Below are 22,723 nucleotides of genomic sequence, written 5' to 3' on the forward strand. Positions count from 1 at the left end.
AGCGGTCAGGATTCGGGGCTGTGCCTGGGCAGCAGGGCCCCACCGAGGGGCAGCCCGACCTGCCCTTTCCCACGCCCCCGCTGCTCTGCCCTTGGTGACGACGCCCCTGCCCCCCTCGGGTGCATCTCCGAGGCGGCCACCCACTCCGTTGGCCTCGGTGCAGCGCCGGGCACAGGTGCCAGGCCCGGAGGCCGGGAGCGCGGCGGCGGGGGTCCGGGGCTCGGCCCGCAGGCACGCGCAGAGCGGATTCCCGGGGCTCTGTCTCGCCAGGTAAAGGGACAGGGCGCGGGGGGCACGCTGGTCGGTGGGTCGCCTAAGAAAGCGCTCAGGTTTTCTGCCTTTGATCATGCCCGGGAGGGAGTTATTTATAGGAAGGAATAGTTTAATCACGGCTTGCTCTTCTGCTTTTGCTTTTTTCATTTTCAAGATGCCTGACTGGGGGCTGGATGCAGTCAGCTTTCCAGGGCTGGAATCTTGTTCAAAGCGGGCTGCATAAAGCAGTTCCAATTTAGCTGCATCATCGGCTCTTGGCTTGGCCAGGAAACGGCTCGTCCTCTACTTAGGGCTTTATAGGCATTTTATAAACACGGAACATCGCAGCCCTGTGGTTACCGAGTTGCTTCTTCCTTTACCACATTTTCTCTTTTTATTTCACCGACTTATTTTATTATAAACTTTTAGCTTTTGGGGCTAAGAAGCAGTGTTTGTATAAAGGCATTTTAAAGATCAAAGTTTGTCCTGCAAAGCAAGGGACATCAACCAGGGGCACTGCAGCTTCCCTGGACCCCTTCCTGGAGACTGGATAGTGGTGCCTCAATGGAAGCAAATTCAGTGAATAAAGCAGCAAAGCCCAGGCTGCAGTCGTGAGGGACTGCATGAATGCTCCCAGTGATTCTTTCCACCAAACCTCCCTTCCCAGACCCATGAAATTTCCAGTAGCAACGGTTTATAATAGGTATGACTTTTTTTTCCCTCCTCCTTTTAAACAGTGATTGGCTTTCTCTAAACACTAAAGTTTCAGTTTCTATGGGAAAATGTTGGCTGAGAGAGAAGAGATTTTTATTATGTGACTCACTGGCATTTTTGTGCAGCTTTCAGCCACAAGGAGAACCTAGCTGTCCTGGGTGTCACTGCAGTGTCTGCCATTTCAGGCTGAGTCTGCTTTTTGATAGTCATCTTCATCTGTGCTTTGCTTGGTGACACACACACTCCCAGGGCACTCTGCCTTAGGGCCTTTTTAGCTTTTGACCCCTCAGTCCTTTTACTTCCCCACTTCTCCCTTGATGCCCCTCTGCTCGTCTCTTTGTTCTTTCTTACCCCCTTCGCAGGGCTTAGAGATGCGCTGTCCTGGATGCCACCCAGCAAATCTTCAGGATGTAGTTTGGATCAGAGTGTTTCTGTCCTCCGTCCTACACACTGCGGGGTCCTACTCTGAATTTTCTAAATTAACGTGACAGACACCATTAAAAGCAGTAGCCCAGGGCTTGACACTGACTTCAGTTTAAATCTTACTCCGTTGGGAGATGAAATGACTTAACCTGGAGAAGTGACTCAAGTGGTGGGTCCGTCAGGCACGTGATTGACCAGCTGAGGAAAAGTTTTAGGCAGATACTCTTTACCCTGCCCAAGAAAGGCAAGTCCGTCTCCTGGAAAAGAGCCCCCCTGTGCATAGACCTCAGAGCCTGAGCTTCCCGCACCCTGAAGTTCTCATGAGGATGAAATGAAAGTGCCTTGAGGATGAAATGAAAGTGCCTTGCTCTTCTATTCCAGTTGACTTGGTCCACGTGGGCTGTTCCTCGATCAGAACAGTTAGCACTCAGCTTTTGGTGCCCATCTCCTTCATCCTCACAGCTGACACCTTGTGGATGCTATTATTCCTGCAGTAGAGCTGTGGAAACAGGACCAGCTCACCATCACGGGGCCACTGTCTGCGTTCACGTGTGTGTGCATAGTTGGGGGTCTGGGGCTGGATGCCTGACTTCAGACCGTGGTCTCTAGTGCTTGACCACACAAAACAGCAGCTCACACAGGCTCAGCCCTGGGTGCTGGGCTGCTAATGCCCTTTCTCATTTTAGTTGTAAAGGTTTTAGTCAATTTTCCCGTTCATTCGACCTCCATACCTGGCCCTTGAAAAGTAAGCTCTTTGAGGGGAAGGTATAGCTCAAGTGGTAGAGCGCATGCTTAGCATGCAGAAGGTCCTGGTTTCAATCCCCAGTACTGCCTCTAAAAATAACGAAATAAATAAACCTAATCACCTCCCTCCCACCCCTAAAACCAAATAAAAGTGAGATCTTTGTTAAGAAAATGGTTCAGGATTGCTAGGAAGACAAACTATACTCAGAGCAAGTGAGACGAGCTCACCTGTTCGCAGCTGTCTCTGATCCACTGAGGTAGTTTATACCTTTGAGGCTGCTGTGTGCTTTGTGAGTGTGTGTGATGTTGTCTGGTCTTCCGGAAACTTATGGTACTAATCACCCCAACTGGAGGTCCTGACTCTCCTCCCCAAACAGAAAGATTTTTACATGTCTGGGATGTAAAGGACCACTCCCCTCTGCTGGATGAAGATAAATTTGCTTTCTTTGGAGAAAATTTTGAGTACTTCGCTCTCTAGTGGTCAACTGGGTAAAAGAGATCACAGTTCTACCTCACTTTACAAATAGAGTTATCAGCCAGTTTAATTTTAAAACCTTCTATGGAGCACCTACTATGTGCCACTGCAGTGCCAAATACCGGGGATATGGAGGTGAATAAGAGGTCACTGCAAATCAAATCCTCGTAAATAGAATCACGTTGTAAATGATTAGGATCTGAGAAGTTTTGAGCTTGAAGGGGAAGTTAGAGACGATCTGGTTTGTGTCCCTCCTGCTTTTTCAAGTAGTCGAAAAACTGGGGTCCAGAGAGATGAAATGATGTGCTTAAGACTGCACGGCTAGTTAGGGACAGGGGAATTGTGCCAGTGAAATTCAGTGGAAGGTCATCCTTTAATCTTCATAACTTTTAATTTGGAAACAATTTTGGACTTACAAAAAAGATGCAAACTACAGACTTCAGATTTCACCAGTTTCCCCACTAAAGCCCTTTTTTCTATTCCAGGAGCCAATTCAGGATCCCACATTGCATTTCTAGACTCGTTTTCTAACTTGGGATTTTCCTGCACCTGAGGTTCCGTAAAACAGTAATGAATTAGTGACATTTGGTTGTTGGACAGAAAATGTGTCCGAAGTCCCTTCTGTCTACTGGACTATGTATGCTTTGTTTGTTTTCAGAGCCAGCTGTCTGCCCTGGTGATGTCAATGAAATCCCACCTGCAGCTTTCTGGGTGTTAAATGCCACCCAGCCCATCTGATCTGCATATAAACGGCTGTCCTCAGGGCCAGCAGGGGCACACCCTGAACCTTCTGCCACCGTTGAGTCTCATTTCTACTTATTGATTGTTGTGCATGCAGCATTCTTTGCTCCCAGGTGCCCAGTTTATCAAGTGAAGGACTTCGGAGCCAGAAAGACATAAATTCAGCCCCCAGCTTCCCCACCTAGTAGTTGTGGGACCTTGAGAAAGTCACTTAGTTGCTCTAAAATTCAATTTCCTCCTCTGCTGGGGACGGGAGCTCTCTTGCAGAATTATTGAGAGGGTTAAATGAAAGAGTGTGCGGTGATGAGCAGTGCTTGGTGCCTGGCAGCTGTGGAGTAAGTAAATGGATGGATGGCACTAAAGGGAGGTTAGGTGGGTACTATGGAAGGTCTTGAATACCAGGCAGGACCCCCTGAAGTTGCCGGTGGGCAGGGGTGGCCACTGAAGGGTTCGAGAAGGGAAGTGATGGGATCAGGGCTGCACTTTATAGAGTCAAACACAGGAGTCCTGCAGGGAATTAGCAAGGAGCCATCACGTTATTTCCAATGAGAGCAGAATGCAGGCCTGGACTGGAGGAGCAGTGATGGAAAGAGAAGACCCATGAGACACTGTGTGGAGGTACCACCAACTGATACAGAAATAAACAGGACGCAGGATCGAGAGGAGGAGGGACTCCAAGATGAGTAAGTTCTAGGTCCAGGTGAAAAGGAGAATGTGATGTCCTTAACAGAGACAGAAATCAAGATGAAGAGGTAATCTGTGGGAGAAAAATGCATCTGGTTTTATTCATGTTGCTTCTGAGATACCAAGAGACTATCCAAGTAGAGATACGGAGAAGCCACGATTGTGGCACTGGAGCCTGGGCGAGGCCAGAGGATCTGAGCATTGTGGCCAGAGGGGTGGCCACTGAAACTGAGTGGGCAGATGGAACCACCCAGGAAGAGAATGTAGGTGAGGCCAGAAGTTGGGGGCAAAGGCTCAAGTGTGCCCCATGTGTTCAAAGGGTCAGAGACACAGAAGAGGTGCTGAGAACTAGGGTGTATGAGTCAGCTCTGGTTGCCGTAACAAAGGACCACAGACTGGCTTAAACAGCAGAAACTGACAGTCTGGAGGCCAGAGGTCCAAGATCACGGTATTGGCAGAGCTGGTTTCTTCTGAGGACTCCTCCCTTGCCTTGTACGTGGCCTTTTTCTCACTGTGTCTTCACACAGTCTCCTGAGGACTCCAGCCACGCTGGGTTGGAGCCCACGTGCGTGACCTCATTTTACTCTCGTCACCACTACAAAGGCCCTGTTTCCCAACAGAGTCACATTCTGAGGTGCTGAGGGTCAGAACCTCAGTGGAAGAATTTCTGTTGTGGGGCTGTGAGGGGGTCCTTTCAATTCAGCCCATAACATAGGAATAGAAACAGAAAATGAGTTTTAAAAAGAACTCCAGGGAAGAGTTTCAGAAGGACAGGGGCTGGCTACTGGCCTCTTTTCCCTCCGATCTCCTCCCACCCCAGGCCATGAGTCCCCTCTCTCCAGTGATTCATGAGGAAGGAGGCTCTTTCAGGCTCCCTGCTGTCTGGCTTTCAACGGGGTTCAGCCAAGGGGTGGGTAGGAGGCCAGAGGCGTGGAGAGGCGGGGGGAACTCTCCCGTCTCCCCAGCTCTGGCGGTGCCCACAGCAGCAGCTGCTTTCCCTGTGGCTCCATCTCCCACGGGCAGATTTGTGAGGTTCCGGCTTCCACCAGGAGCCCCTGGCTCCCAGGCTGAAGTCACTCCATCTCCTTGCAGGCCGGTAGTGCCTTTCTGCTATTTCTATTCTCTGAGTTGCCCCCGGAGCCCCGTGTTTGGAGTGTTAGCACCTTTGGAGTGTCTGTAGCCAATTCTCAGTATCGTATCCCTGTCAGTGGTTTCTGCTTCCCTGACTGGTCGAGGCACCATGGCCAGGGAGGCCAACACTGCAGAAAGATGGAGAATGGTTAGATCTTTGAGCAATGAGGGTAGAAGCTACAATTCTAGGGGTTAGGAAGGGAATCTCTGTCAACCTGATGGATTTATACCAATTCTCCGTTGAGGTTTTAATTTGTACATACTTTTGAGATTGAGCACCTCTTCATGTTTACCGGCCAAAAGGTTTTTGAAGTGCTTATTCAAGCGTTTAGTGCCCTCACCCCCATTTTTTCCGACTGTTTCTTATCGACTTTAAGTTCTTTATATAGACCAGATATGAAATCTTTATCAAGTATTTGTGTTGTGAAAATACCTTTTCTCATTTCAGAGCATGTCTTTTTTTATAGTGTCTCAATAGAGGTTCTTAATTGTATTTTATTTAAAAAATTTTTTGAAGGGGGAAGGAGGTAATTAGATTTTTATTTAATTATTTATTTAATGGAGGTACTGGGGATTGAACCCAGGACCATGAGGGTGCTAAGCACATCCTCTACCACTGAGCTATACCCTCCCCTCAAGGTTCTTCATTGTAATGTATTCTGTCTTTTCCTGTATAACTAGTGGTCTCGGTATCTTGATTGACTATTCTTTCCCTAGTTTGAGGTCACAAAGATATTCTATCTTCTAAAACCTTTATAGTTCTAGACTCCTGAGTCCTGAATGTCACACCTTCCCTGTCCATCCATTTATCTATTTTTAACTTTTCTTTCTCCTAAAGTACATCCTCTAGTGAGAGTCTGTATGTGGTAAACTGAAGCCTGAAGTCATATTTCTGAAAATATCTTTTTTTCTTCTCTCTACTTGAATGATCGTCCGGGAAGGTCAACAGTTTTAGGCTAAGTTAGTTTCTCTTGGTATTTTGAAGCTATTATTCCATTGTTTTCTATCTAATTGCTCTGACTTTGGAAGCAATCTTTTCTTTCTCAGGTAGCTTTGGAGAACGTCTCTTTCCTTGATAGTGTCCAGTGACACTGCTGAACCTATGTGTCAATTTGTATTTATTATAGTTGGTGTTCTGGGTTATTGTGGGAAATGAACTGTGCATGTGATTTAAAAGCAAGAGCTGCTCTGCAGGAGAGAAGGAGGGAGCGCTCATCACACCCCAGATCTTGACCCTGTCACCCTCGCAGGTGTCCTCTGTAGTAAGTGAAGCCTCCCCCTCACTCCAGGAAGTGCCTGGTGCCCAGCAGGGAAGGAGGGGCTTTGTGACACAGGTAAGGGAGGGAGGCCTCAGGATGCCCAGCAGGGGAGGGAAAGGCAGACCCTGTGGTCCTGGGACTTCAAAAGGCTATTTGAAAGGGTCACAGTGTTTGTCTAAAAGAACGTTTAGGATCTGTCATTTTGTGGAGCATTTTCCTTTCTCCAACTACTGACATGAGTTCTGTCTTCTATGGAGGGGCTGATTTCTTCCTCCTCCTCTGTGGACACACCATTGACACATTTGCATCTGACGAGGTGCCTTTCCAGAGATTATAACTGCTTTCCTCCACTACAAGAGGGACATGGACACAGTGAGATGTGGGGGAGGGTCCGCCTGCGGTGGGTGTTCAGTGTCTGGTCCAGACCTCAAGTCCTTATTAAATTAAGTTTCCTTTTTTAAAAAATGTACTTAAACTTCCCAATTAAACAACTCTCATATATCTAGCACATTGAACTTATCTGTATGGCAAACCCGATATTCTCTTGGCTGTTTCAGTACAGTTCATCAACTTAGTAGGATTTCCATTTAAAAGCAAGGACCTCTTTCAAATTAAGAGTTGTCAGGCTGTCCCTGAAATGGCCACATTCTCTAACACATTTCAAGCATATAAATACCAATATGCATACATTCCTTATTAATCCAGAACTATAAATCTATGGTTTTGCTTCTTCCAAGGCTTTTTATATTTAACACAAAATTTTATTGAATTAGGAGATGGATGCTGTTAAAAAAAGTTACTGTCCTAGTTAACTAAGATCGTTTATCACCAGAGATACTTGCTTTTTTCCCCCGAGTCTTTATTTTGTACTTTTTTTTTTTTAAATGGAGGTTCTGGGGATTGAACCCAGGACTTTTTGCATGCTAAGTATGAGCTCTACCACTGAGCTACACCCTCCCCGCCCCATCTTCCTGAGTCTTTAATGAGAATTGAATCCCACTGATTATCATCATATCAATGATTCTGTAACCTCAAGGAGTGTGATCAAATAGCCTCTCTCCGGATTCAAGTCAAACATTACTTATTTCTATCTGCTCAGAGGAGCCAGAAGCTCGACACAGGCTGATCAGCTCTCCAGATACGTTTAATTTTTTAGGTCTTTGGACCTAATGAAATCTTGTACTCTGTCCTATTTTTAGGACCAACCAGTTCTTCAGGAGCCTTAAAACGAGATGGAACTGAATTTTGGTTAACTCATGTGGCTCTCTCTGCTTTGGCATCACAGCTTAGGGGGTCTTAGTACTGATGCTCCCTTGGGTCAGGAACAGCCTTCTAAAGGAAGAATTTACAATTTACAGAACTTCATCAGTATAATACATGAATCAATAATACAGACATAACCAAGTAACAAGACTCAGCCAGAACATCTTATTCTGCATTCTTTTAGAATAGCCCACCTTTTACTGTGGATCGTCCTGCACTCACAGCTCTTCATACCTTTGGCGCATTTCAAATTGTCCTAATTTGGTGAGTAGGGGGTCCCTTAGGATTGGCTCCAGGATCCTTTTTTAAAAAATGTATTTATTTTCAAATTTTTTTGGGGGGGAGGTAATTAGGTTCATTTATTTATTTATTTTTTAAATTGAGGTCCTGGGGATTGAACTCAGGACTTCATGCATGCCAAGCATGCACTCTACCACTGAGCTATACCCTCCCCCTCCAACATCCTTTTGACAGGACCCTATTTTTCTTTGAAGCCTCTCTGCTTGCTGGCACAAGGTGTCCCAGCTTACCAGGAACCTCTCCTAACACTGAATCAGCCACTTCTCCAAGAATCTTTTTTTTTTCCCCCTTCTTAATGGAAAAAGTAGCACATACACTGGTATCTGCACTAGGGTGCATTTTGGGGTAAAGTTACTGTGAGGCCATATCAATGAACAAGGCTTGAAAAGGCATTTCTTAAAGACATGAGTTCACATAAACTATTTTCAATACTTTAAGGTATTCTAACTTAAAATTCTTTTGATTCTTTAATTTTATCTCCTTTCTCTTTATTTTGACTGATAAAACTGCTTTTTGCTCCATCTGACAATTTGTTCTAAAATAACAATATGATATAAATATGAGCGTTAAAGCTACTGAATAGAGGTCAAGGTTTTCTGTACAGTCCCCTTGGTTCTCAGCCCCCCAGTGACTAATAATCTCTCATTCAGCTCTTTAAATATTCATCTGATGGGGGGTTCAGTTCCACTGTTTCATTGTGCTTTCAGCTTGAGGGTACTAGTATTCTAAAAGCTGATGGTTTGTAGAAGGTGGCAACATTTAGCAAGCAGTTCCTTCTCTTCAGATCCTGGAGGTGGGGGGGGGGTCCACCCACATTGCTGTTCTATTTTGAAACAGCACAGTGTACAACATCCTGTACATGTTTCATTTCACCCCTATCATGTCCATTTACTGTCACTTAAAACACAGTTAAAAGATTCACACATGTGTGATCTCTAGCCGAACTAACTGGTTCTGCATATTATTTTGATTTTGAAAATATCAGAATGAACATCTTTTACAGTTGGAAAATATGTTTTTACTATAATCAATCCCATCTTAAAACTTAGATTGTGTTTAAAAATGTATTAACGTTCTCTCGCCAATTTAATAGGTGTTTCATATTGTGCTACCAAGATTTATAGTGAATAAACTCACGTGATTTTCCCAGGTAGTGTTACCCTGGCCTACTAACAGCTGATATGTTTCTTTTTACTGCAGGAGATCAGGGAGATAGCTATTATTTTGATATAGATCCCTATTACTTACATAATTGAGAAATAATGACATATCACCTACAGGCTCTAAAGGTTTTATGTGAAAGCATCTTTTAATTCCTGGGCCACAGTACACATCTTGCCTTTACTATTACCTGTATTTTTAATTACAGACAACTCTGGTGTAGAGTCCTTCTGATAAATATAAAACTTACAAAAGCAAAAATAAAGTTTACTAAAATAAAATGCAATTAGAATAATACATTTCTTAGTTTCATTATACAATAACAAATCACTTGTGGAAATTTAAAAGGCATTTAATACAAAATTTTCCTATTTGGAATAAAGGTTTTTAAAAATTGGGATTCCAAAATTAACTTCTGATGAAGGGTAGGGGTGGTGCTGGCTGGCTCTTCCCCTGCCTTTAGCTTGAGCATTTGCTAATCAGCAAGATTTAAATGACAACTTTGCTTCCCTTTGATGCCCTGGACATGGCCCAAGCCTCTAATCTATTCTTTGTTTCGGGTCAGTCTAAAATTGCATTTTTCTTTTTAAATTATTTTTAAATTATTTATTATTTTCAAATAGGTGGCCGTTCTTAAGACCCTGGGGATCTCTGAATATCATTTGCAGCCCAACACGTTGTGGAGGAAATAGATTTCTTTTATCTACAAAACAGAGAATATGTAGTTTAACTGCTAAAAATGAACTGTTTAGTTATAGCTATTTAAATTTCAGCATCTATGCAACACTTCCTCCTAGACTGGGATTCTTTATTTTAAAAGCAAACTTCCCAGCTCTAGCCATTTGACTGATTAGTTTTCTGAATGCTTTCCAGGTTCAGACAGAGCTAATGTCAGTATACCAGGCCTCCTCTGGGGAGGAGCAATCATCTATCTAATGGGGGGCAGGACAGCATCCCCTAGGGGAGTGATAGTCTTTTGGTTTACACTCTTGCCTTGTCCCCAGTCATCATTTCCAGAGCATGCCTCCTAAGGGCTAGAGACCAGAGACTGAGTCTGGGAAGGCTGTTCTTAGAGACAGCCATTCATTTTGATGGGTTACTGAGGTGGTCTTCAGACACTGGCTGTTAAGCAATGCCTTTCTCCCTGCAGTGATGTTCTTATAAATGACAGTCTTGCTTTACATTCCCAGTCTGTGATCTTTTACTTCCACAACAATCTGTGAAGAGTCTTGTAAGGCGTCTAGAGCAGCCCAGATGCAGGGAATGACAAAGGTGGACGTTGGCAATGTTTCTTGAACTTCGTGAATGAATTGGGGATTTTGTTAAAGTGCAGTTGCTGATTCAGTGGGTCTAGGGTGAGGCCTGGGATTCTGCATTTCTAGTAAATGCCCAGGTGATGCCGAAGCATTCAAGGACTACACTTTTGAGTAGTGAGGGACTACAGGATGTGAATCAGGTTCACATACAGTAAGATCCCCTGATATCTTATTTTGACATCCTTCCCCTTTTCTTTGCTATCTGCGGATGATGAAGCTAAGCTCCTTAAGTCTTTCTGTCATTTTATGTGGGATCATAAACAGAGCCTGCTGTGTGACTCTTTCTTCTTCCTTTCTACCTGCCTTCCTGTATCCCTTCCTGGGCATGAATGGTATCAGTGCTCCTCAATCCAAGGGTCAGGAAGGGACCTTACCTGCTTCTCATTTCATAGTGACCTACTGTGGTCCCCATTCTTTATAAGAGAGAACTGGCTGACCCCAACATTTTCCTACGATGTCTTCTGAGACCACGACATCTTGAAGTATCTAAGGTCAAGCCTGGAAAGTTCTCATCCGGTCAGGTGGAGCTGTGGCATCTGTGGGGAAGTGAGTTTGCAAAGTTCTTAAGGAACCTGAAAACCTAGGGATGATTGTGACTTTCAGGTAGAAGAGATGACCTTTCCATTCCTAGCAGGGGTGGAGAGACTGGTCCTTAGAGCCATAATTCAGCAAACTCCAAGAAGGCTATCTGAAGTGTTTGTCTAATGAAACATTAGGATTTATCACTCTGTTATGCTTTTTCATTTTCTAAATTCCTGAGTTGTTAGCCCTGTGTTATCATGGAGGGACCGAGTCCCTCCACAGAAGGGACTCGTTCATTTGTTCCTCCAATGACACAATTTTATGACTTGTTATTGTGCTGGAACCTACTTTCCAGCTGCCACTGCCCTGTAGGGAAGTGTAGGATATGGCTTCAGCCCTGCTCATCAAATCTTTTTTCCATTTCTGGTCCACTGTGATGCTTACCTTGTTTTTGAGCCCAGTTCTTTCTTTTTGGTTTCTCTCTTTTTAAATCTATTGCTGCTGTGTGTACCAGGGAGGATTTCCTATGTCATCTGACCAGAATTCTGAGGTTGTGAAAGTGGGTTTTCTATACTGCTATTTTGAGCAGATGAATAAATGTTCAAGGTATTTTAAAAGACAGTCCTTGGATTAAGAAAGACTTGGGAGTGGCATTCCTGATGGCTTTTACTGCATCATACCACCCACTTACAGCAAAGGCCAGGACAGGAAGCAACGCAGGGAAAACCTCGGCCCTGTTTCAGAGTTGCTGAGGTTCTTTACATACTGTCTTAAAAAACAACAACGAAGTACCAGGGGAGAAAGCACTGCCAGCATCAGGAATCATTATGCTTCTCTTAGGGGACAAGAACACTGTGAATCATAACTGACATTTCCCTCTTCCTACTGGTCTTAGGATGCTCACAGTCCAGTTGGTGACCCACATGTACCAGAACATCAGTCAGCCTTTTCAGTGCTCATCTGTCTTCAACTTGTTTCCCACTCTTATTTGATTATTTTTGAAAACTGAAGTATAGTTGATTTTCAATGTTGTGTTAGTCTCAGGTGTACAGCAAAGTGATTCAGTTACACATTATGTCTATTCTTTTTCGTATTTCCATTATAGGTTATTACAAGCTACTGAATATAGTTCCCTGCACTATACAGTAGGTCCTTGTTGTTTATCTATGTTACATATAGTGTGTATCTGTTAATCCCATACTCCTAATTTATCCCTCCCCTTCCTTTTCCCCTTAGGTAACCATAAGTTTGTTTTCTATTCTTTTTTTTGAATAAGTTCATTTGTGTCTTTTTTTTTTAGATTCCACCTAAAAGTGGTATCATATGATATTTGCCTTTGTCTGCCTTACTTCATTTAGTACGATAATCTCTAGGCGTTTCCAAGTTGCTGCAAATGGCATTATTTCATTCTTTTTTATGGCTCCTGCCCTTATTTTAAAACAGTCCAGAAGTGCATGTATCATTGCATTCTACGAACTTACGTGATTTATCTTAAAATCCTTTTTTGCATGAAGGTCTAATATAATCTAATGAAATCAGTCTCACCTTATTTTCCCACCTGGACTGGCTAGCGGCTGTGTGTTATCAGTACACGTTGACTCCTGGCACGAGGCTGGTTAATGTTGGTTGTTGACGTTAAAAACATACAGAGCGCCTTCCTCAATCTGCCTCACATCCCTCAAGGAAGGAAGGCCGGACTCTGTCTTACAACGCGCCAAGGAGCCACAGGGCTTACTCCCAGGTCCCCAACCTGTTTCACTCCACCCCCCCCCCCCCCCGGCCTGCCCTCTCCCTCCACGTTACCTCCATCCTCCACCCTGAGCGGCCTCTCCTGGCCCCCTCCCACTCACCTCCCCCGGCGCAGCCTCCTTTCTCCATCCATCACCTCCCTCCCCCCTCACACCCTTCCCTCCCAGCCTGGCTTCTCGACTCCCTCCATCAATGCGGCTGCCCCTCCCGCTCCCCCGCCGCCCCGCGGCCTTCCCGGGGCGGCGCGGCCTCTTCCGGCCTGCGGGAGGGCGGGGCCGGGCGCTCAGGCAGGCGGGCCGGCCGGTGGTGCGAGCGTCCGGGGCCAGCGCTCCGCCGCCGGCCGGCCGGCCATGCTCATCACGCTGTGCTACCTGTACCTGTGGGCGCGCTGGGGGCGCCGGCCGGCCGCTCTCGTGCGCACCACGGTGCAGCGGCTGCGCGCCTCGCGCTGCTCCTTCACCTTCTGCGGCGCCGCCGCGCAGCCCCGGGACGCCCGCGTGTGCCTGAGCCGCGGCGGCCGCGTCTTCTGCGTCGGCGAGAGCCAGGTGGGCGGGCGCGGGGCGCCGCGGGGCGCGGCCCGGCGGGGGGCGGGGGCGGGGCCGGGCGGGTTGGGGGGCTCGAGGGCGGGGCCGGCCGGGGGCGCGGCCTCCGGTCCGCCCAAAGCCGGAAGCGCCCCCGGGGCCCCGCGCCGTCCCTGTTCCCGGGCTGTGCACCTCGGCGGCTCTCTCCGCGAGGCCCTGAGGCCGCGGGCTTGGGCTCCCGGGAGGGCCAGATTCCGGGGCTCCACTGCGTGCGGTGCCCGCGGGAGCCTGCAGAAGAGGACCGAAGGCGGAAACTGTGACATGCAATCTGGTCGCCTCTCCACGAGGTGCCGGCGCAAGTGTATGGACGCCTGGCTCCTGGCATGTACCCTTGTGTCTGTGCGATGTGGATTAGCACCTGAGCAGTGCTCACCTGGAGCCTCTTTCCTGACACCCTCTCTTGCCTACACTGTAGGCTGGAGTTTGGTTGAACCTGATTTTAGAGAAAGACAGCAAATCCTCAGCTTTCTGTCAGGTATTTCCCAGGTGACAAAACACTGCCCTGTCCCCGGCTCCTGCCAGTTGCGTCTTTTGCCAACCGGGGCACCTGCTGATTATCTTTGCATCTTTATGGTTTCGTTTTGCGTTGTTTTGCCTTCCGGCCCAATATTTAACCTGGTGGCTACAAGTTCAGCGGGCTCTGTCACCCACTGTGTAACCTGGGGTGGCCGTTTAATCTCTGCAAAAGCTCTGCTATCTTTCTGTAAAAGGAAACAATAGTTCCTTCCACTCAGCTACTGGAAATGGGCTTCAAGGTCCAGTTCTGATCAAATTTCCGTTGATATCGCTGACATTTTTTTCATTCACATTTAAGTTTTTTGCTCTTAATCGGTTTCTTGCCCTTCTTCCTTCTGGAAAGTTGCATCACTCTTAGTACTGAAACGAGATCTTTGTGTGTAAAACTACACACCCTGTGGGAATTAAAATCCATTATCTCAGGTTTGACTATTTTGTTGAAATTAGGTTTAGGTTTGAGAGTATACTTAGATGTTAAAAATCAAAAATAGCCATCCTTTTTGGTATATTATATAGCACAGAATTTGAGTAATTATTTTGTCAGTTCTAAGAAGGTGCTTATCTAATATCGCAGATTTGAGGGGGAGATGTCCGTTCATATTACATACAAAGTACTCCTTAGTGAGGGAGGGCTTAATTCTTTCAAGGAACCCTTACTGAAAAAGATGATAAAATAAGGAAAATTGAGGAGTGGGTTTTTCTATGGTAGTGGTTTCCAAACTGGATTCAGTCACCTAAAAAATAATCGCTAAGAGGTTTAGATTAGAGAAGTTTTGTACATTCGAAAGTAATGAGATGCAAATATGTTTAATTTTCTTGGAAGATAGTTTTACTTTTGCACATCTGCATGACTTCATTGGTCTTCTGTTAACTTTGATAGCTGTAACTAAAGCCTGTCAGCCCTCGCTGACTGCTCCAGCTTGGCGTACGGGCATCTGGGCCAGACCAGCCGTAGGCTTTCAGGGGTTTTGTAATTTGCTGTGTCCTGCTCTTTGCACAGTTAACTTTGCTTCACCTTAGAGCTTTGCCCAGATACCAGTGTTTCACAGAGATGTCGCTGAATTTCCAGACTAGATGGGACCAGCCAGCTCTGTGTCCTCATAGACATTAAATCACACTTCATATTTCCAATTTTTATCTCTTTCTCTCTAGGAACTGGATCTGTTTAGCTTAGCAGATTGACCTGTAATTGGCACTCGGTATTTCAATGGATGAAGTGTTCAGTGGTTGTTGGGTTTACGCTCTGATATTTGAAGCCTGTAATTGGAAAGCTTGACTATTTTGTGTTTAGCTACTGTTATTTTAAGGTTTAAAATACCGTGGTGGGGGGCGTGGGGTGGGTGTAGCTCAGCGGTACAGTGATAGAGCATATGCTCAGTATGCATAAGGTCCTGGGTTCAATCCCCAGTACCTCCATTTAAAAGAAGAAACGCTGCTGATGATTTGGTTGAGTACATACCTTATTGTCAGTCTGCGAGGACTGAAGTAGCTTTACAGGACTGAATCTTCTGCCTGTGCTGTTTCCATATTTTATATATTTAAAATTAGATGCATAAATACTGAATGTGTATATTTATATAATCGAAGCTCCCACAAGAATTGATAAGTATAACCGAAGATAGTTTATACAAACTGGAAATTTTAAGCCGTTTGTTTAATATACATATTTTCTATGAGTAAAGTTGGACAATCTGTTTTTTATTTTTAACTGTTAAGTTGATAATTATGTTTAGCCATAGGAGGAGTTTTTTCTCCCTCAAATTTTCATTCATTAATTAGTTCAAAAGATATTTATTAAGCTTCTTTTTTTGTGTCAGGTTACCAGGCTGGGTGAAAACACCTTCTGATCTTCCCAACAAGGGCAGATTTGAACTGATAAGCTCTGGATCTTGACCCAAATACCTGTTTTTGGTGGGGCAGTAATGATAGGGATCCCACCTGCAGCCTTAGATTTCAGCTTTTTCTGCTCTGGATGTGCCTTGCTTTTAGTGGCTTAGAGCTTTTCAAGATTAATATGCAGTCCTGTTAGATTTCAGGAGGAGAGCAGAGGTTAGTGGACGCATCCAATTTGCTAACCAATCTTGATGTAATGGATGGAGGGAACGGAAGCCCAGCTCTTCAGGTGTCTGTCAGTAACAGGCTTCTGCTGACTGGCATGCCCTTCGGAGGTGCCTCATCTTTAAATGTGCTTCCTGGTGGTCATTTGGAAAGCTCCTACGTGCTCTCAGCAGTAGGGAAAGGGGGGAATAAGTTTCAGAATTAATTGCTTGATAACAAACATCTAGAGGTGTTAAAGTTGCCATGAGTCATTGAGGGATGTTGCAGCTGTTTAAATGGTCACAGTTCAACAACAACAACAAAAAAATGCAGGATTAATGTGGTCTATAGGAGAGTATCCAGTGACCTTACTCAGATCCCACCTGGAGTGACAGAGGCAGGGGTGTCCTGGGTGTTGATATAAGTGGCCGTTAGGGTTTGAAGTCATATTGAATCCTGCTTTTTTGCATTTCTTTCCCTCTGTCCAGTGCATTGATGACTTGAACAAATGGGCCCTGTTTCTGGTTTCTCCTTTTATACTTGAAGCAGAGCACATAGCATTTGTGACAGAGAGCATTTGGGTGCAAGGCGAGAATTTACAGAGACCATCATCCTCTTCAGACACCGTGAGTACCCTGTTTTTCACTTGTGTGCTGTAATCAAAACTAAATTTGCTTTTTCTTTGATGAGTGCTCTGTCTTGGCCTTTGTGACTCCCTTTCTTTTTGGATATTTTGGGTTAAATAAAAATATATTAGTAACATTACTAATATAGTATTAGTATAATACTGGTATAATGTTAGTAAAAGTACGTTGACCCATTTCCTTTTACCTTTTCAATGTGGTTGCTAGATTTAAAGCTACCTGTGTTTTAAGTTGTGTTTTTGACTCACGTTATGTTATTGGGCAGCGCTGCTCATGTCTCTCCCCAGGTCGTCTGGTCCATCCCCACAGCTTCTTGCTTTTACAATCAGTGGATTTATATCCCCATGTACTTCCTAGACCTCTTACCCTAAGTATTCTGAAAGCCTTTCAAACTCAATAACATGTCCCAAACTGGTTGTTTATGTTTCTCTGCTGGGTTTTCCTCTTGATGGCCAGAATTATGTTTCTGGACACAAATCCAGTGGCGACACGCTCTTGCTTCAGCTTTCAATGGACGCCTTCTCAGCAGATGCCGTCACCCTTGGGGCTCAAGGAAGTCTGACCCTGACCCCTCCTTGTAGGCTGCTTCTGCTTGCTGTCTGTCATGAATCCTTTCTGCCTTCACTCCCCTGCCGTGTGTTCCCCGCCTGCTACGTGGCTAATCCAGGAGGGGTTTTGCTGATGACAGCCACAGTCACTGGACCTCCATCTCAAAAACACTGTCTTTAAGATGTTTCATTGGGATGAATGAAAAAGGAGAGGAGTAAGACTAGAAATAATTGACTAGAATTGAAGGTGGACTGAAGTGAGAGTTAAGAGGTAGGGGAAGCCACAGGAGAGCAGGAAACCGTGTTTGGGGCTCAGAAGGGGGCCCAGGATTTGGCAGGGGGCCTGAGAGTAGCCCAGTGTGCTTCGGCAGTGCTTTCACCTGCAGGTTCCTAATGTTTTATTTAGCCTTACATGTACCTATGGTAATAGTAATACCATTTTTTGAGCCCCTGTTAGGCTAGGGAGAGGTACCCTACAGGAGAAGTGAGGAGGGGTCATCTGCTGCAGGGGTGGGAGCCAGGCCTGAGCACGCAGCAGGTTCAGGGCCATCCCCCTTAAGGGAGGTGCTGGGGATTGAACCCAGGACCTCATGCATGTCCCAGCTTGCACTCTACCACTGAGCTATACCCCCTACCCCACATTTGCTTCTTTCAACATCACACCCGCTGGAGGACGACCACCTCATTCTGCAGTGTCATCACCTCACTGAAGAGGGTGGTGTGGTCCTTCTTGGTGAGGAAGTTGGTGTCTCAGGAGGTGACAGAGCCCACCAGCTTGCTGCCCCTGGTGCCCGTCTCAGTGATGGGGAGGCCAGAGACACCATGCTGAATCTTGGCCTACATCCAGCACATTGCCCATGGTGTGTGAGGGGCTTGGCACCATGGGGTCTGTGATGGAGCCCAGCTCATAATTCTTGACCTTCACACCTCGTTGGCCTGGAACTCTGGGGGACAGTTGTGAATGGAACCAAGACTACCCATCAGAGCCATTGCGTTAGCCAGTCAGCCTCTGTCTCAGTTTTTGTGGGGCAGGAGATCAGCCTGATAGTCTGAGTCAGGGCTGAAGTCAGCTTCATCACATCAGCTGTGACGTCTGTGAATCCTGGGAGGTTCAGGAAGTCATTGTAGGTGAGGCCATGGGCGAGGAGCTGCTGGGTGGTGGGTAAGTCCCTCCTCAGGCAGGTGGCTGGGGCCCTGCAGGTCAGGAGACTTGATACCTGATGTAAACACCTGCTACCTTGGTCCTTGCTCGAGGGTAATTTTTGTATTGCCGAAGAGTCTATTCAGAAACCTGCTTTTTGTTTAAAATAATGTTTTTCAATTAATTAAAATTATAAATTAAAGGATCAGTTAGGTTGAATCATGAAATTTTTGATATTTGGTATTTTTTTTTAAAACCTTATAAAGAGTCCGTTTCATTTGGTAGCCTAATAGTTCTTCTGTGGGCTTTTAAATACAGCTTACCATTCTTAGAAGTTTAGGAAGTATTTGTGATCACTTTTAAGGGAATTTTTTTTTTTTAACTGGAGATACTAGGGACTGAACCCAGGACCTCATGCATGCGGAGCATGCGCCCTACCGCTGAGCTGTCCCCCCTGACCCCCCATCCCACCCCGGGAATTTTTGAATAATATTTATCCTGTTTACAAACTTGAATATCAAACATTTTGTTTTTGGACTCTAGGTGCATAGACTTGGGTGAATCATCATCCTTGGTCAAAATGCTCTCTCATCATTGGTCCATGCGTGGCCCTCTTTCAGTCATGGATTTGAAATTACATGATAAATAGCCGTGAACTCACCACTCAGTGTGGAAACTAGGAGTGTTCCTGTGTGCACCCCACAGAGCGTATACACTTGTTCTGCGTCGCCTGCTCCCACTTTCCTCCGTGCCCGCCCCTGTTTTCTTTTTAGGTATATAAGTTGTCTGAATGAACAAACACCACCTTTCTGAGCACTTACATAATTCCTATAAATTATTAAACTTATAAATGTAGTAAGCTTGATGTTTTCTTGTATATATTCTAATATGATGTCTGTTTAGTAAGATTTCAACTTAAAACCAAAGCCAAGTTTTAAAAAAATACTGCAGTTACATAAAATACTACAGAAGCACAGATTTCTTTTTAACACAAAAATGTGACTGCTGTGCTCTTAGTTTCCCAAGTCATTGTTACTTAATACACATCTTTATATGTGTAGCATTTTAAAGAACATAGTTACTGTATAATATAGGTACGGGCTAGGCTGCTGTAACAAAGAGACCCAGAACCACTGTGGCTCAAACTGCTAGAAGTCTACTCCTCTCTTGGGGAGGTGGTCCTGCTCTGTAAGGCCATCCAGGGGCCTGTTCTATTCTGGCCAGGATGAGGCCGGAGGGAAAGATGGGGCTGGAGTGTTACTTGGGAAACCACCTTGATGCAGTGGGAACTTCTAAGAACACTGCCAGGCAGGCTATCCCAGCGGTCACAGAAGAGAGAGGCTTGCAGACCAAGTTAAGATGTGCAAATAGCACAGTTTATTAAATCAATTCAAAATGTACAGCAAGAAGCAGACAGAGAGTTCTGTGGTCAGTTAACACTTAGGATGGGGTTCCCGAGGGATGGAAGGACTGCACACCTGAATCCTGAGCTATGCAGTGGCCGCACATCCTGCCTGTCTCCTGCACCAGCATCCCTGCTAAGGGTGTGGTTATAAGGATCAGGGTTGAGGTTAAATAGGGGGCTCAGGAGGTGGAGGATGCCTGTGGTCAGCCCATACTCACTCTGTTGGAGAGACTGGGACACATATGCCTGGAAGAGCTGTGATTTGCCAGGGAGCTGCAGCGAAGCTGTGCGTTTTACCTGTGTTTCTAGGTAGGATATAGGTAGGGGCCCTAATGAGTGGCTGATTTAGGGATGACAACTGTCATTCTGGAGGTGGCATGATTTGTGTCTTACTAATATCTAAAGATTTACTAGGTCCACCCATGACTTTGTGCCTAGGAGGAACGCTCTCTTTCGTTCTGTTTTTCTGTGTTCACCATTTGTTTGTTCCATTTGTTTCACTTTTCTTTAGCGTGTCTTAAAAGTTTCTGACTCAATACATCTATGAGCTTCATCCATGCTGTTTGTTTTTGTTTTCTTTGCAGCAAAATTGAATGTTCTTTCATGGTATGGCACATACATGTGATACATAGATCAAAAAGGTTTATATGTACTTGTTGGTAATTTGGACTTTTTAGCCAAATTTTTTTTCTTTTTTTTCTTTCAAGCAGGATGAGCAGTTTTGTGTGTTAGAAAGACCACAATTTAGGCAGATTGGAGACCAGTCCGAGGGAGGCAAAACTGGACAGAGTGTACTTCATGTGGGGGCAGAGACTCGCCTTGAAGCATAGTGGTAGCAGGAAGGGGGAGGCAGAGACAGATAAGCTTTTTATGAGATGATGAGGGATTTGGGGAGGATGGCGGATCATTCCTGGTGACAGGGACCATGGTGGGAAGGGCTGGTGGAGGGGCCCCTATAAAGAATGCAGTCTTGCACATTGTTTTAGTGAGCTTTGCTGAAATAGCAGATGGCCTCAGAATTTCAATGGCTTCTAACAGCAAATCTTTGTTTTGTGCTCATGTTACCAGCAGGCTCAGCAGGTTTGCTGCTGCCGCTTCAAGCCATGGCTGCTGCGGGCTCTGCTCTGTGCATCTTTCTAGTGCAGGGACCAGGCCAAGAGGGCGTGTCCATCTTTGGACGTGCAGTTCTCCCTCAGAGGGGAGAAGAGACCTAGCCAAGATTCAGTGTGGTAGGTTTATGATGGCTGCAAATTCCTTCCTCTTACTGAGAGGTGGAGGGTTGTACCCTTCCCTGGAATCGAGGCTCAGCTTAGTGATTTGTTTATCTGATAGGTGGGAGAGACATTCTGGGACTTCCTAGGCTACATCATGAGAAACCTTGCAGCTTCTGCCTGGGCTCTCGGAACGCAGCTCCCGTGCTGTGAGGCAGCTCAAGCTGCCCCGTGGCGAGGTTCCCACAAAGACCTGAGGTCCTCAGCGGACAGTCCTAGCCGAGGTCCCAGCTGGTAGGCAGCTCTACCCTGCCAGCTGTGTGAGGAAGTGGATCGTCCAGGCCCAGCTGAGCCCCACCTAGCAGATTGCCCTTTGGAGCAGGGTTGAGTTGTCTTTGTAAAGCTCTGTCTGTCCAAACTGAGATTGTGAGCAAAATAAATGATTGGTGTAAGCCATTACGTTTTCGGGTGGTTTACTATGCAGCAGGGGGTAACAGAACACTTGGGATGTCTGTTAAAACTTCTGCTCTTCCTCAGCTTACCTGCACCAGTGGGGCAGGGAGATGGAGTGGGCAGTGAATCATTATGGATGCTAAGATGGTACACTGTAGACACTGGGCCTCAGGTGCTTATGGGGCATCTAAAGAACACACACAATATAAAAGGTTATGACAACAAGGATATTCCTAATGCTTTCTGATTAGCTCTCAGTTACTCAGAAAACTAGACCACCTTTTTCCTTGAGTGTCTGGTCAGTCACGGTTTTGCAGAACCACCTTAGGTCTCTCCTGGCTCAGTTTATCGTTTCAGTTCTTGCTTACTGTGGACTTGACGTATTCCTCATGTTGTCATTGATTTTCCAATATCCTTCTCTTAAAAGCGTAAAGGGCATATTATCTTTTTAAATACTAGAGAGTGAAAATGAATTCTGTAGTACTCCAGTATCCTTTCTGTTTCCAAACCCAAAAGGCAGTGAGGATAACCGAAAGTCAGAAATAACCTCTTCCCCTTACTTTTATAGTTTCAGATTCTTCACATCTCTGTGTGTCTAGCCCTCCTTCATCCAATTCATTACTAGATGTTTAAAAAAACCTAACATGCAATTAAGTTAATTTGGAAGAGCAAAAACAACAGCCAAAAAATTAGCAGTGTTGATGATCTGACATTGATCTTACCCAGGGTGACTGATGGTAACTTGTATTTGTCTGGGTTCTCTTGAGAAACAACATATAGGGGGTGTGTGTGTGTGTGTTTAAAATATATATATATCTAATATACATATATATGGGAGGGGGAAGAGGAGAGAGAGAGAAAGAAAAAAAAAAGATTTATTTTAAGGAAATGGCTCACATGATTTTGGAGTCTGGTGAGTCCAAAATCTGCAGGGCAGGTTGGAGGCTGGACACCCAGGGAAGAGTAGATGTTGCATCTTGAGTCTGAAGGCAGTCTGGAGCAGAATTCCCTCTTCCTTGGGGAACCTCGGTGTTTTTCTTATAAGGCCTTCAACTGATTAGACAAGGCTCACCCACATTGTGGAGGATAATCTGCTTTACTCAAAGTTTATCATTTTAAATGTTAATCACATCTAAGGCGCAGCTTCACAGTCACCTCTGGACTGATATTTGGCCAAATATCTGGGTACTATGGCCTAGCCGAGTTGGCCCAAAAGATTAACCATCACCTAAGTGGTTGTTGAGATTTCTGTTCCCCCATTTGGTGTAGAACTTCAGTTCAGCATCTGCTGCAGTCAGGCTGAAGAGAATTTAACCTAGTGCCTCTAGTCCCAGGGCCCCCTTCCTCATGCACATGTGGAGTTAAGTGGAGCAGACACTGCACTGCCTGCTGTAATCCAGGCAGCCTCAAGTCAGGAGCTTCGGCTATGGAAGGGCTTTCTGCCCACTGCTCC

The 22,723-nt window shown here is 45.5% G+C and overlaps 1 protein-coding gene across 4 annotated transcripts in view; it reads left to right on the plus strand.

Annotated features, from left to right (window-relative positions):
- Window positions 1-12,980: 12,980 nt before the first annotated feature.
- HLCS (holocarboxylase synthetase) overlaps window positions 12,981-22,723 on the plus strand; it is a 173,396-nt gene continuing 163,653 nt past the window's right edge. For 3 of the 4 annotated variants that reach the window (XM_074356869.1, XM_074356945.1, XM_074356911.1), the window contains exons 1-2: window positions 12,981-13,279; window positions 16,357-16,494. In XM_074356869.1, the coding sequence (XP_074212970.1) occupies window positions 13,085-13,279; window positions 16,357-16,494 (333 nt within the window). In that variant the 5' untranslated portion in view covers window positions 12,981-13,084. The remainder of the gene's footprint in view (window positions 13,280-16,356; window positions 16,495-22,723) is intronic. The other variant, XM_074356845.1, reaches the window with a different exon arrangement.

The sequence above is a fragment of the Camelus bactrianus genome, chromosome 1 (genome assembly GCF_048773025.1).
Source record: "Camelus bactrianus isolate YW-2024 breed Bactrian camel chromosome 1, ASM4877302v1, whole genome shotgun sequence".
In the NCBI taxonomy this organism is placed as follows: domain Eukaryota; kingdom Metazoa; phylum Chordata; class Mammalia; order Artiodactyla; family Camelidae; genus Camelus; species Camelus bactrianus.